Here is a 13846-nt window from a genome sequence, read left to right on the forward strand (position 1 = left end):
ATTGTGAACTACTCTGAATCTTACTGATAAGAATGTATAAGTCTAAGAATAGAATAGAATATATAGCTAAGTGTCCACATATAGAGTGTATGCGCATAAGTTTATCTGAATTGAATGACGGTGTACCTGGGAATGGGCTGGAGAAGGATTAGCGCTTATACGCATACTTTATAAAGTAATCTTCTGAATCTCAATTCATCCAGCTTCCAAGATAACATCTATGTGTAAGACAGTAGCCTCAGTGGTGCTGCTCAGCGACTACGTTTTAACGCTGAGACCTACACACCAATATCGCCATTGGTTAACCACCTCCACCCTGCTATTTTACTACTTAATGGCTTGTACATTACTTGAGTAATTTTAATCCTTTCGAAATGCTAAAGTGACTTTTAACAGATAGTCATCTTCTGACAGTCATCCATAGGGGAAATGTGCTCCGACATGGCACGTGTTTCGCAATAGCTTCCTCAAGGAGGTCCCCTATAAATAAAGGGTAGATAGGTTAACATATAGGTAATTGGGCATTGGGAAAATGTTGGATGTTTAAAATATCTAAAGGGGTTGTATTTAACCTATCTACCCTCCTTGAGGAAGCTTTTGCAAAACACGTGCCGTGTCGGAGCACGTTTCCCCTATGGCCGACTGACACAAGATGAGTATCTGTTAAAAGTCGTTTTAGCATTTAGAAAGGATTAAAATTACTGTACAAGCCATTAAGTAGTAAAATAGCAGGGTGGAGGTGGTTAACCAGTGACGATATTGGTGTGTAGGTCTCAGCGTTAAAATGTAGTCGCTGAGCGGCACCACTGAGGCTACCGTCTTACACATAGATGGTATCTTGGAAGCTGGATGAATTGGGATTCAGAAAATTGGATGAATATCGAGTCTGAATCGATATATGGGATCCAGCTAAAGGTTTTTTTGTCATTCAGAAGTTGATTTACTTTATAAAGTATGCATGTTTGTGAGTACAATAAGCCATGAAGTTTGTGATTACTAAATTCAGATGTAGATGTATGGATATGCTTTCTGTGGGGTAAATTGATGAAATTTATGCAAATACTTGCCGCACAAGGAAGACAGCATGTTATAAAAGAACCTGTAAAAATGTGTATGTGTTTAATTTTTCTAGCCTGGAAATGTTGGACAAGGTTGAACCACCCACAATTCCTGAAGGCTATGCTATGTCCGTGGCTTTCTATTGTTTATTAGACCTTGTGAGAGGTATCACTGCCATGATTGAAGGAGAGCTAGGGCAGTCAGAAACTGTCAGTGAGTTTTCCACAGAGGAAAGTGCATCACAAACACAGTCTTCCGATCAGCATGGGCAGCTATCGGAATCTGACCAGTCGGAGAAGGAACCAGGTGAGCAAGAAAACTTACATTATAATTGCTGCAACAGAAAGTCCTGGTTTCGAACAGTGATACATGTAGCAAAAATATAGTGAATATAAACAAAGATGATTTCCTTATCCTGCTAGACCAGTCCATGTCTATGGTTATGTCCTCTTGCATATGGAAACAGGGATTTCAAGATTCTGTTGACATCACTAATATAAGGAGTGGTGCAGCCAGGAACATTCCAGTTTTTCTTTGCCTTCAGCAGATGGTGCAGGTGGACTAGTGCAGCAAGGTCTCTTTTTTTTTTCCCCTAATTTTTTTGTTCACATTTGGGCCAGTTTTCTTTTGCCATTGGCTCTGTGGTTGTGGTCTCACTGGGGGACTGTCTCCCATGGTCTGAGCCATAGCCAGACCACTGGTTGAGGCAAAGGAGAGTTTGTTTGCTCCATATGTCGAGCTGCATTGAGGTCCATAGAATCTAGCAGCAGGGTAAACCACTCCTCTCACTGGGGCAATGATTTTTTTTTTGTTTGTTTGTGCTCTGGGGGTTAGTGTGGTTTCTTACCTGTCAGAAAATTCAACTTAAAAAAAAAAAAGAAAGAAGGGGGGGGGTTCGGTGGGTGGAAGAACAGGGAAATTATATATAAAATATGAGAGAACTATTATATAAGATTCCATAATCTATATTCAGCTGTATCCATATATTTTGGGAATGTAACTAGTGATCTGTTTTATAAGCATATTTTGGAATCTGTTGTGTATTTGTTCAGCTTTCTTACCTGTTGTTTGTGAACCTTTCTCATAATAAAAACTACACAGAAAAAGAAAGCAAGTGGGGCCAGAACAGCAGGTTGAGGCTCAGCAGTCTTGCAAGCCCTGCTCAGGCTGGTGGCAAGCGTTTTGTAATTGGATCTGGGGCAGCCATTACTGCTGTTTCAGGGGTGGGGGAGGATGGTGCATGCAGGTACTTCTTTGATGCTGGAAGGCTTTTGCTGTGGGGCTTTTCGGTCCTGGCACACAAGCAAAGAGGCTGGGTTCCTTTTGTCCATATGCACTGCATTGCATGGGGAAGCTGCAGGGAGCACCCAAGTCTCCTCCCAGGGACTGCTGCATACTTGAGATTTCTGTTCCTGTTGAGGTAATTTCGGCAAGAATGGTGGCCTTTTGTCCCTGGACCACAAATTGGATGTGTCCCCCCCCCCCCCCCCCCCCCCCGACAGGGGGGCATTCCAGTCTTTTTTGTTGTTCTTACAAGGTTGTCTGAATCAAAGATTGACACTTAAGTCTCTCAAGATTCAGGTATCAGCATTTGCCTGCTTCAGAGGCAGAGTTTGTGGGTCCTGTATTGTGGTGCATTTTTTATGGGCAATTAAGTTGATTTACCCCCTTACCCTACCCTCACATCCTGCTTTGGGCATGGTGCCCCAGTGGGATCTCTGGTGGTGTTCAAAAAAACCAGCATGAACCATATAACTTAGACAGATGATGACATGCAGGAACCATCATGCACCCTCGCGTCTCAATGGCAGCTGTTTTTTTCCCCTAGGTCTGGACTGGTCTAGCAGGAAGATAAGGAAAGTGAAATTTATTCTTACCTATTTATTTTCCTTAAGTTCTGCTAGACCAGGCTAGGACCTGCCCTGGAAGACTGAGGGATTCAATAGATACCTGGGCCCTAGGTCTGCCATCTGTGTGTATATAGTCAGTTTTGCAGAGGTGACCTTAAGGGGCCTCCATTCTGGCTCAGGCTTGGTTTACTTGGTTCTTTCGTTGTTTGTTTTTTTAAAATCTTTGTTTTTTGTCTCTCTGTAGAGTGACTTTGAGAGTAGCATACTGGAATGTTCCTGGATGTACTACTACTTACACTGATGATGTCATCAGAATCTTTAAGTCTCTGCTTCCATCTGCTAGTAAAGGGACATAAGTCTGAAGTGGCCTAAAAGGACTAAAGGAAAGGAAATGTCACTATATTAATTTTTTTAATGTATTATATGTAAAAATATATATATGCATACGTATAGGGCCCATCACTAACAAATGCAGAGACTGTTTTGCTAGATTTTCAAAAATGCTAACACTGGTACCTTGAGCAGCACAATGTCTGTTCAGATTAGAATTCAGATAGAGTGATGAAAGTGGGACACCAATGTATGCGGTGTTCTATGAAAGTAAACAGTTATTTAAGTCAAACAGATAAGGCAAAATTATTCACAGGGATGGCTTTACCATTAGGTGGACTAGGCGTTCGCTTGGGTTTGGAGAATCTGGGGGCTGTGGGACAGTTGAAAAACACTGGCACAGCTGGCAAGACTGCAGCAGAGCAACATTTGGATGCATGGTGGCAGGCCATTGAGTTCCTGTGCACATGTACCCAAGACCTGCCATGTCTCACCCCATTCAATAAGAAGTTTACATTGTGTGGATCAGATGTGGCAGGCCTTAAAAGTGCATCAATGCTCAGAGACTCTCCACTGTGATAAGGTTAACCAACAAAAAGGATATATTTGATTATTTACCCAACAAAAACTTTCAACAATATTGTTGTGTAAAAAAGTATGTGAACCTTTCATTCAGGAACTGATGGTACCTCCTGAAATAGCAATAACCTCAGCTAAATGTTTCCTGTAACTGTTGCTGAGTCTCTCACACTGCTTTTGAGGAATTTTGGCCCATTCTTCTATAAGAACTCTTTCATCTCTGACATTTGAGGGCTTCCTTGCATAAACACCTCACTTCGTGTCTTGTCACACATTTCAATAAGTTTTAGGTTGGGAATTTGACTTAGCCAATCCAGAATATTGTAAAAAAAAAAAGATATATATATATATATTTATTTTTTTAAGTTATTTATTTATATATTTCTTTTTAGTTAACAGAGCTGTCTGGGAAGAAATGGTAAATGCCTGCTGGTGTGGTCTTCTTGCTGCATTATCACTGCTGCTTGATGCCAGGTATTTCATGTCTGCTCTTTCTGATCCCTCATAAGGTTTATTATTCTGAAAATTAAACAGGGAAGTCTCCCCCCCACCATGGCAAAATAGTTTTCTGAAGACTTCATTATTATCCATTGATGATACTCTTGGCTGCAGTTTTATGATACTAGACTTGATTATCAAATTAGTAGAAGTGTTCTTACTGCAGGGACCATACAGAGCAGAACACCGTGTCTTGTGTAGTGCTTGTAATACAAAATTCTGTAATACAGGATCACTGCCTGCAGGACAGAATCTGATATTGCTGACCACAGCTGCAAGTTGACAAGATTTTACATGAATGTCTACAATAAGAGACCAATTTAGAACTTAATGCAGTGGGTGCAAAAGCTCTTCAACACAATTTTTGAGATTTTGTTCATGTGGATAAATGGTATCTATAAAAAAGGAAGAAAGATTCTCTGAGGACAAGCAGGCTGAGTTGTTCTCACAACTGTGTCGACGATCTACGTCGGCCTGGGAATCGACATGAACATAGCAAAAATAAGTTTGCCAGAGTGTTCTGGCACACGTGTAGCGTGTAGCGTGTACCGCGCATGCGCGGACTGACTTCCCGCCTGTTGCGTAACCGCACTCTTCAATTTCTTTCTCTCCATGCAAGGAGCAGCAGATTAATTCTGTGGCTCCTTTTTTCGTGTCTGGGAAAGAGCCTTCAAGTTTTTCATTCGACCTTATCGTTGTTTGCTTTTTGACTTTCTTTTTTCTTCATTTAAAAATTTGTTTTTAAATTATTTCCTTTATTTTTTCCAAGTTTATTTTTCTCTTTTCGGAGAGAAGGTAGAGGATCTGGTGGATCAGATCAAGAAGTACAGGGATGCTATGGATTCTGTCTCCCGCCGTACGCCTTCTGCTACAACCTTCTCAACCAGGAGATATTTTGGTGGGTTGTGGAGTGTTTCCTATTTCTATTCTAGGCATAGGTACACTCCTGCATCTCGCCAGCCTCGGGCTCGGCCTCAGCACGCTCATTCTCGTCAACATCTTGCGTCCAAGGCCCCTGCTGCTCCCCAGCAAAAGCAATGGACAGGCTTTTGACTGGCTCCAGCAAAGCATAGCCACAGTAAAAGTGTCCATGCCGGATGACTTGCATGTTGGGGGGAGGTTAATGTTTTTTCACCAAAGGTGGCCTCTTGTAACCTCCGACCGGTGGGTTCTTCAAATAGTCCGGTTAGGATACACCCTCAATCTGGACCTTCTGTCCCTGGTGTCCACTGTTTGAGCATCTCAGCAAGTCATAGCTCTGCAGATGTTGAGGTTCTTGGGGCACATGGCCTCCACAGTTCATATTACACCCATGGCACACCTACATATGAGATCCGCTCAATGAACCCTAGCTTCCCAGTGGTATCAAGCTGCGGGGAATCTAGAAGATGTCATTCAACTGTCCACCAGCTTTCAGAATTCTCTTCGGTGGTGGATGATTCGAACCAATTTGATCATGGGACGTCCATTCCAAATTCCTCAGCTGCAGAAAGTTCTGACGATGGATGCATCTCCCCTGGGGTGGGGAGCTCAAGTAGATGGGCTTCACACTCAGGGAGCTTGGTCCACCCATGAACCAGGTCTTCAGATAACCTCCTGGAGCTTCAAGCTATCTGGAATGCTCTAAAGGCCTTCAGAGATAGGCTGTTCAACCAAATTATCTTAATTCAAACAGACAATCAGGTTGCAATTTACTATACCAACAAGCAGGGGGGCACCGAATCTCACCCTCTGTGGAAGGAAGCTGTCCAGATGTGGCTTTGGGCGCGGCATCACGGCATAGTAACATAGTAGATGACGGCAGAAAACGACCTGCACGGTCCATCCAGTCTGCCCAACAAGATAACTTATATGTGCTACTTTTTGTGTATACCCTACTTTGATTTGTACCTGTGTTCTTCAGGGCACAGACTGTATAAGTCTGCCCAGCACTATCCCCGCCTCCCAACCACCAGCCCCACCTCCCAACCACCAGCCCCGCCTCCCAACCACCGGCTCTGGCACAGACCGTATAAGTCTGCCCAGCACTATCCCTGCCTCCCAACCACCAGCCCCGCCTCCCAACCACCGGCTCTGGCACAGACCGTATAAGTCTGCCCAGCACTATCCCCGCCTCCCTGTTTCTCCAAGCCACTTATTTGGTGAGGCAGCTGTCCAGTTTGGTCGATGCCCTCCCACTGGAGCAGGCTGAACCTTTTCGCCAGGTGATCAGGCAGCAGAAGGCGTGTCATAAATTCCTGGCCAGGGACTTACGACACTTTTGATGCCTGACAGGCTGAGCAGGGTAATGCAACCTCACAAGTGGTCGTTGAATATGGGCATAGCCCGCAAGATCTTCCGAGCATGGGGCACCCCCTCGGTGGATCTTTTTGCCACTCAAATCAATCACAAGGTCCCTCTGTTCTGTTCTAGGCTTCAGGCCCACGACAGACTAGCATCAGATGCCTTTCTCCTACATTGGGGGACAGGCCTTCTGTATGTGTATCCTCCCATACCTCTAGTAGGGAAGACTTTTCTGAAACTCAAGCAAGACCACGGAACCATGATCCTGATTGCGCCCTACTGGCCATGTCAGATTTGGTTCCCTCTTCTTCTGGAGTTGTCCTCCGAGAAACCGTGGAGATTGGAGTGTTTTCCAACCCTCATTTCTCAGAACGAGGGGCCGCTTCTACATCCCAGCCTCCAGTCTCTGGCTCTCACGGCCTGGATGTTGAGAGCTTAGAATTCGCCTCCTTGGGTCTTTCAGAGGGTGTCTCCCGAGTCTTGCTTGCTTCCAGGAAAGATTCCACGAAGAGATGTTACTCTTTTAAATGGAGGAGGTTTGCCGTCTGGTGTGACAGCAAGGCCCTAGATCTTCTTTCTTGTCCTACACAGACCTTCTTGAATACCTTCTACACTTGTGAGAGTCTAGTCTCAAGACCAACTCCGTAAGAGTTCACCTTAGTGCTTATCATCTGCGTATGCAAAGGTAAGCCTATCTCTGGACAGCCTTTAGTTGTTCGCTTCATGAGAGGTTTGCTTTTGTCAAAGCCCCCAGTCAAACCTCCGCCATTGTCATGGGATCTCATTGTCGTTCTCAGCCAGCTTATGAAAGCTCCTTTCGAGCCACTGAATTCCTGCCATCTGAAGTACTTGACCTGGAAGGTCATTTTCTTGGTGGCTGTTACTTCAGCTAGTAGGGTCAGTGAGCTTCAGGCCCTAGTGGTGGATGCTTCTTATACTAGGTTTCTGTTCACAACAGAGTAGTCCTCCGCAAGCACCCTAAGTTCCTGCCGAAGGTGGTGTCAGAGTTCCATTTGAACCAGTCAATTGTCTTGCCAACATTTTTTCCCCGTCCTCATGCCCACCCTGGCGAAAGCAGCTTGCACACCTTGGACTGCAAGAGAGCATTGGCCTTTTACATGGAGCGGATGAAGCCCTTCAGACAGTACGCCCAGTTTGTTGCTTTTGACCCCAACAGGAGGGGAGTCGCCATTATAAAACGCACAATCTCCAATTGGCTATCAGATTGCATTTCCTTCGCTTATGCTGGTCTGATTGTGGAGGGTCATGTCACGGCTCATAATGTGAGAGCCATGGCTGTGTCGGTGGCTCACTTAAAGTCAGCCTCCATTGAGGAGATTTGCAAAGCTGCAACGTGGCCTTCAGTCCACACATTCACATCACACTAGTGCCTTCAGCAGGATACCCGATGCGACAGTCGGTTTGGGCAGTCGGTGCTGCAGAATCTGTTAGGGGTTTAGAATCCAACTCCACCCACTTAGACCCGTTTTATTTTGTTCCAGCTAGCTGTATATAGTTTCAGGTTAATCTACGTTTTGTTCTCGCCATTGTGGAGCTCAGTTGACCAATGTTTATTGTTTTGCGTGAGCCTGGATGATAGGATGCCCCAGTTGTGAGGACAACTCATCCTGCTTGTCCTTGGAGAAAACGAAGATACAGGTTTTCTCCAAGGACAAGCAGGCTGATTATTCTCACAAACCTGCCCACCTCCCTTTTTTTAAAAAATTTTTATTTTCAATTACAAGTTTATACAAACATTTCAAGATATACTCTTGATTAAGCATAGTGTGGTAAACATTACAATAATTTTACAATAATAAGGAACAATTATAATAAAGGTAATACATTTAGTTTCCAGCACTCGTCCACTATATGTTGGATCCAAGATGTTGATAACAGGAATTTTAAGGAAATAAAGAAATCATTAAAGTTAATCAAACACAGATATGGACAGAGATAAACATTAAACTCCTTCAGTTCTTCTCAAAGCAATAAAAGATGACAATTGTGACGGGTCCATGAAAACATATTTGATTGAGTTCAATCGAATAATACACTTACACGGGAACCTCAAATAAAATACCCCTCCAAGTTGCAAGATAGCTGGTTTAAATAACAAAAATTGTTTACATCTCTTCTGGGTCTCTTTTGAAACATCGGGAAATAGACTTATTCTTTGGCCCAGGAATAGTTTTTTCCGGTGCTTAAAGAATAATCGTAAAAGCCATTGCTTATCAGGAATCAGTGTTACAGTAGCTACTAAAGTGGCTGCTTCTGTGTGTTCAGTTTCGGAGGTCTCCAGAAGAGCAGTCAAATTGAAAGACTCTTTTTTCTCCTGTTGGGATGATTCCGTCTGTGGAACATAGTACACCTGGCTAAAAGGTGGTAGGTTTGCCTCTGGAATTTCCAATATTTCACTTAGATATCTCTTTAACATGTCTATTGGTTTCACCAATTTAATCCTTGGAAAGTTTATAAATCTCAAATTATTGTTTCTCATAAAATTATCATATATTTCAGTCTTCCTTCTTTTTTATATTTCAATATTTTTATTGATGACATAGTACATAGGCAATAAACCATATAGATATAAACTTAACAGCGCGGCAATAACCTCTCATGTAACAGGGTTAAAGATAGTGCAAAACAGCCATCAGATTTGTTGTTTAACAACTTTCCCCCCCTCTAATCCCCTTTACCCCCCATCCCCCCCTTCTCAAGTTGTTATGCTTCTTAAGCTACATAATGATATTAGCACATATCATCCAGAAACTTCCTTGTAACAAAAGGTAACACCATGGTACATATTGAAACACGGATAACATATACAATAGGAAATCCTAATTAACAAGACCAAAACTTGTCTTTAATCTTTCTAACCCAAAGCTCTTCTTCCCTATCTCCCAAAACCTCCCCCCACCCCTCCCCGAGCATTCCTCAAAGTCAAATTCTCTTCACTGGTTCCAAGGAAGTCTATTCAAGATATGACTTCTCGCCTTAGGCGATATAGTGTTTATGTATGCCCCCCATATTGCTAGGAACCTCCGCTGCCTTCCCGGCGACAGACCCGCCCCTCTAGACTCCCATGTCAACAATTCATGAAGTCGATTCCTCCAGTGCCAAAAGGAGGGTGGGCAATCACTAGTCCAGTAAAGTAGGATGCATTTTTTCCCCAATATGCAGGCCTTGCCAAGAAACAATTTCTCCCCCTTTGTGGCTCCCATCCAGAGTCTAGGCACACTGAATACAGCTCTTTCAAAAGTTAAAGTTATTGTGCGCCCCAGCACTTTGGTCAAGTATTTGCCAATTGCCGACCAAAATAGTGATATTGACCTACATTGCCAGATCCCATGAAAGAAGTTTGCCTCCAACCTATAGCACTTCCTACAGTGCTGTGTAGTCGATACTTCTCCGAGGACAAGCAGGCTGCTTGTTCTCACGACTGGGTGACGTCCGCGGCAGCCCCCACCAACCGGAAAGAAGCTTCGCGGGACGGTCGGCACGCAGGGCACGCCCACCGCGCATGCGCGGCCGTCTTCCCGCCCGTGCGCGACCGCTCCCGCCAGTTACTTTTTTTCCGCGACTGGAGAGAGTTGTGCAATTGCCTCTCTCTCTGTTCAGCCGCCGGATTTTTCGACCGCGTTTACGCGGATCGTCGCTTTTGGATTCCCGTTCAGTTTCCTCTTTTCTTTGTATTGTTAAAAAAAAAAAAAAAAAAAAAGGGATTTCGCGCGTGTGGAGCACGCGCTCCCCTTTTCCCTCGCTTCTAGCGGGGACGCCACGTTGCGGCCTAGTGGCCGCTCGGTCGGTTGGTTTTTTCGTGGTGTGATTTTAGCCACCATTGCCGACTTTGACTTCGCCGACGCGATTTTTCCGTCGATGTCCTCGAAGGTCCCGAGTGGATTTAAAAAGTGTGGTCGCTGCGGCCGGCCGATCTCGCAGACCGACACCCACGCTTGGTGCCTCCAGTGCCTCGGGCCGGAGCACAATCTCAAGTCGTGTGCTTTGTGTCTCGGTCTCCGGAAACGGACTCAGGTTGCGAGGCAAGTTCTACGGGACCGTCTTTTTGGAACTTGCGCCGGCCCCTCGACGTCGACCTCGACGGCATCGGTATCGAAGGCCGGTTCTTCGGTACCGGTATCGATGCCCGAGACATCGGCACCGATGGCAGCGACCCCAGGAGAACAGGTCCCGTCGGCCCGCCGGTCCGCCGGTGAGAGTGGGGTTGAGAGGCCGTGTGGGCAGTCGGCCCCGGTCACTCCCTCAGCTCGTGAGCCACGGGACCGAACCCTGTCGGACCCGGTACCTCGAGACCGAGGGGGATCGACCTCCTCCTCCTCCATGCCCTCCGGCGCCGGTGACGTGCACCGGAAAAAGGACAAAAAGCGCAGTCACCGGGAGCCCTCGGTGCACCCTGAAGAGGAGTCGACGCCGAAGCGTCATCGCAGAGAGGAGAGATCTCCGTCGGTGGTGGAGGTACCGACGCGTCGGGGTTCCGGCACCTCGGTGCCGTCTCCTGGCCCCCAGCAGCTTCTGGCACCGACACCCTTACCGGCCCCACCGCCTTTCCCGGCAGCGGGCCTGGACGAGTGCCTCAGAGCCATCCTTCCGGGGATCCTGGAAGGGCTGATGCGCCAGGCTGTGCCGGCGTCGGGGGTGCTTGCGCCCCCGACGCCGATGACTGTGGCGCCGGCGAGCTCTAGCCCGGCGCCGGGGCTGTCGACACCGCCGCCGCTTGCGGTGCCGGTCTCGACCGCCACGCAGGTGGAGTCCCCGTCGACGTCGATGGAGGGAGCTCCATCCCCGCCGGCGCGGGAGTCCACCGCTCGACGACACCGAGACCTCGGTGCCTCGACGTCGAGCCGGGCCCGGTACCGGACTCAGCTACATGAGCTAATGTCCGATACCGAGGATGAGGACTCGTGGGGGGAAGAGGAGGACCCGAGATATTTCTCCTCAGAGGAGTCTACGGGCCTTCCCTCGGACCCCACGCCGTCACCGGAGAGGAAACTCTCTCCTCCTGAGAGTCTCTCCTTTGCCTCCTTTGTGCGGGATATGTCTATCAGCATTCCCTTCCCCATGGTCTCTGTGGAAGAGCCGAGGGCCGAGATGCTCGAGGTCCTCGACTATCCATCACCACCTAGAGAGTCCTCCACGGTACCGCTGCACAATGTCCTGAAGGAGACGCTGCTTCGGAACTGGGTGCGACCATTAACTAACCCCACCATTCCCAAGAAAGCAGAGTCCCAGTACAGGATCCACTCTGACCCAGAGCTCATGCGGCCCCAGTTGCCCCATGACTCAGCGGTCGTGGATTCTGCTCTCAAGAGGGCACGGAGTTCGAGGGATACCGCCTCGGCGCCCCCGGGGCGGGAGTCTCGCACTCTGGACTCGTTTGGGAGGAAGGCCTACCAATCCTCCATGCTCGTGACCCGCATCCAATCCTACCTGCTCTATATGAGCATCCACATGCGGACCAATGTGCAACAGCTGGCGGACCTGGTCGATAAGCTCCCGCCGGAGCAGTCCAGGCCATATCAGGAGGTGGTCAGGCAGCTGAAGGCGTGCAGAAAGTTCCTGTCCAGGGGGATTTTTGACACCTGTGACGTGGCATCTCGTGCTGCGGCCCAAGGTATAGTGATGCGCAGGCTCTCATGGCTGCGTGCCTCTGACCTGGACAACCGCACCCAGCAGAGACTGGCTGACGTCCCTTGCCGGGGGGATAACATTTTTGGTGAGAAGGTCGAGCAGATGGTTGACCAACTGCATCAGCGGGAAACCGCTCTCGACAAGCTCTCCCACCGGGCGCCTTCAGCACCCGCCCCCACGGGCGGGCGTTTTTCCCGGGCCCGGCAGGCTGCACCCTATTCTTTTGCGAAGCGTAGGTACAACCAGCCGGCCCGAAGGCCTCGTCAGGCACAGGGACAGCCCCAGCGCGCTCGTTCCCGTCAACAGCGTGCGCCTAAGCAGCCCCCTGCGCCTCCACAGCAAAAGCCGGGGACGGGCTTTTGACTGGATCCACGGGAACATAGCCGCCCTACAAGTGTCCGTACCGGACGACCTGCCGGTCGGAGGGAGGTTAAAATTCTTTCACCAAAGGTGGCCTCTCATAACCTCCGACCGGTGGGTTCTCCAAATAGTGCGGTGCGGATACGACCTGAATTTGGCCTCCCTGCCTCCAAATTGTCCTCCGGGAGCTCAGTCTTTCAGCTCCCATCACAAGCAGGTACTTGCAGAGGAACTCTCCGCCCTTCTCAGCGCCAATGCGGTCGAGCCCGTACCACCCGGGCAGGAAGGGCAGGGATTCTATTCCAGGTACTTCCTTGTGGAAAAGAAAACAGGGGGGATGCGTCCCATCCTAGACCTGAGAGGCCTGAACAAATTCCTGGTCAAAGAAAAGTTCAGGATGCTTTCCTTGGGCACCCTTCTACCAATGATTCAGAAAAACGATTGGCTATGTTCCCTGGATTTAAAGGACGCATACACTCACATCCCGATACTGCCAGCTCACAGACAGTATCTCAGATTCCGCCTGGGCGCACGGCACTTTCAGTATTGTGTGCTGCCCTTTGGGCTCGCCTCTGCCCCACGAGTGTTTACAAAGTGCCTCGTGGTGGTAGCGGCCTACCTGCGCAAGCTGGGAGTGCACGTGTTCCCATATCTCGACGATTGGCTGGTCAAGAACACCTCGGAGGCAGGAGCCCTCCGGTCCATGCAGTGCACTATTCAACTTCTGGAGCTGCTGGGGTTTGTGATAAATTACCCAAAGTCCCATCTCCAGCCAACTCAGTCTCTGGAATTCATAGGAGCGCTGCTGACTTCCCAGACGGCTCAGGCCTACCTTCCCGAAGCGAGGGCCACCAATCTCTTGGCCCTGGCTTCGCAGACCAGAGTGTCTCAGCAGATCACGGCTCGGCAGATGTTGAGACTTCTGGGTCATATGGCCTCCACAGTCCATGTGACTCCCATGGCTCGTCTTCACATGAGATCTGCTCAATGGACCCTAGCTTCCCAGTGGTTCCAAGCCACCGGGAATCTAGAGGATGTCATCCGCCTCTCCACCAGTTGCCGCACTTCACTGCTCTGGTGGACCATACGGACCAATTTGACCCTGGGACGTCCATTTCAAATTCCGCAGCCCACGAAAGTGCTGACAACGGATGCATCTCGCCTGGGGTGGGGAGCCCATGTCGATGGGCTTCACACCCAGGGTATGTGGTCCCTCCAGGAAAAGGATCTGCAGATCA

General features: G+C 48.2%; 1 protein-coding gene across 1 annotated transcript in view; it reads left to right on the forward strand.

The window, feature by feature from the left end:
- MON2 (MON2 homolog, regulator of endosome-to-Golgi trafficking) overlaps positions 1-13846 on the forward strand; it is a 461654-nt gene that overhangs the window by 218654 nt on the left and 229154 nt on the right. Inside the window, 3 exon segments of the mRNA XM_030215834.1 lie at positions 1133-1365; positions 4211-4292; positions 11850-11872. Coding sequence (XP_030071694.1) covers positions 1133-1365; positions 4211-4292; positions 11850-11872 — 338 coding nt within the window.

Source organism: Microcaecilia unicolor, chromosome 10 (assembly GCF_901765095.1).
Source record: "Microcaecilia unicolor chromosome 10, aMicUni1.1, whole genome shotgun sequence".
In the NCBI taxonomy this organism is placed as follows: domain Eukaryota; kingdom Metazoa; phylum Chordata; class Amphibia; order Gymnophiona; family Siphonopidae; genus Microcaecilia; species Microcaecilia unicolor.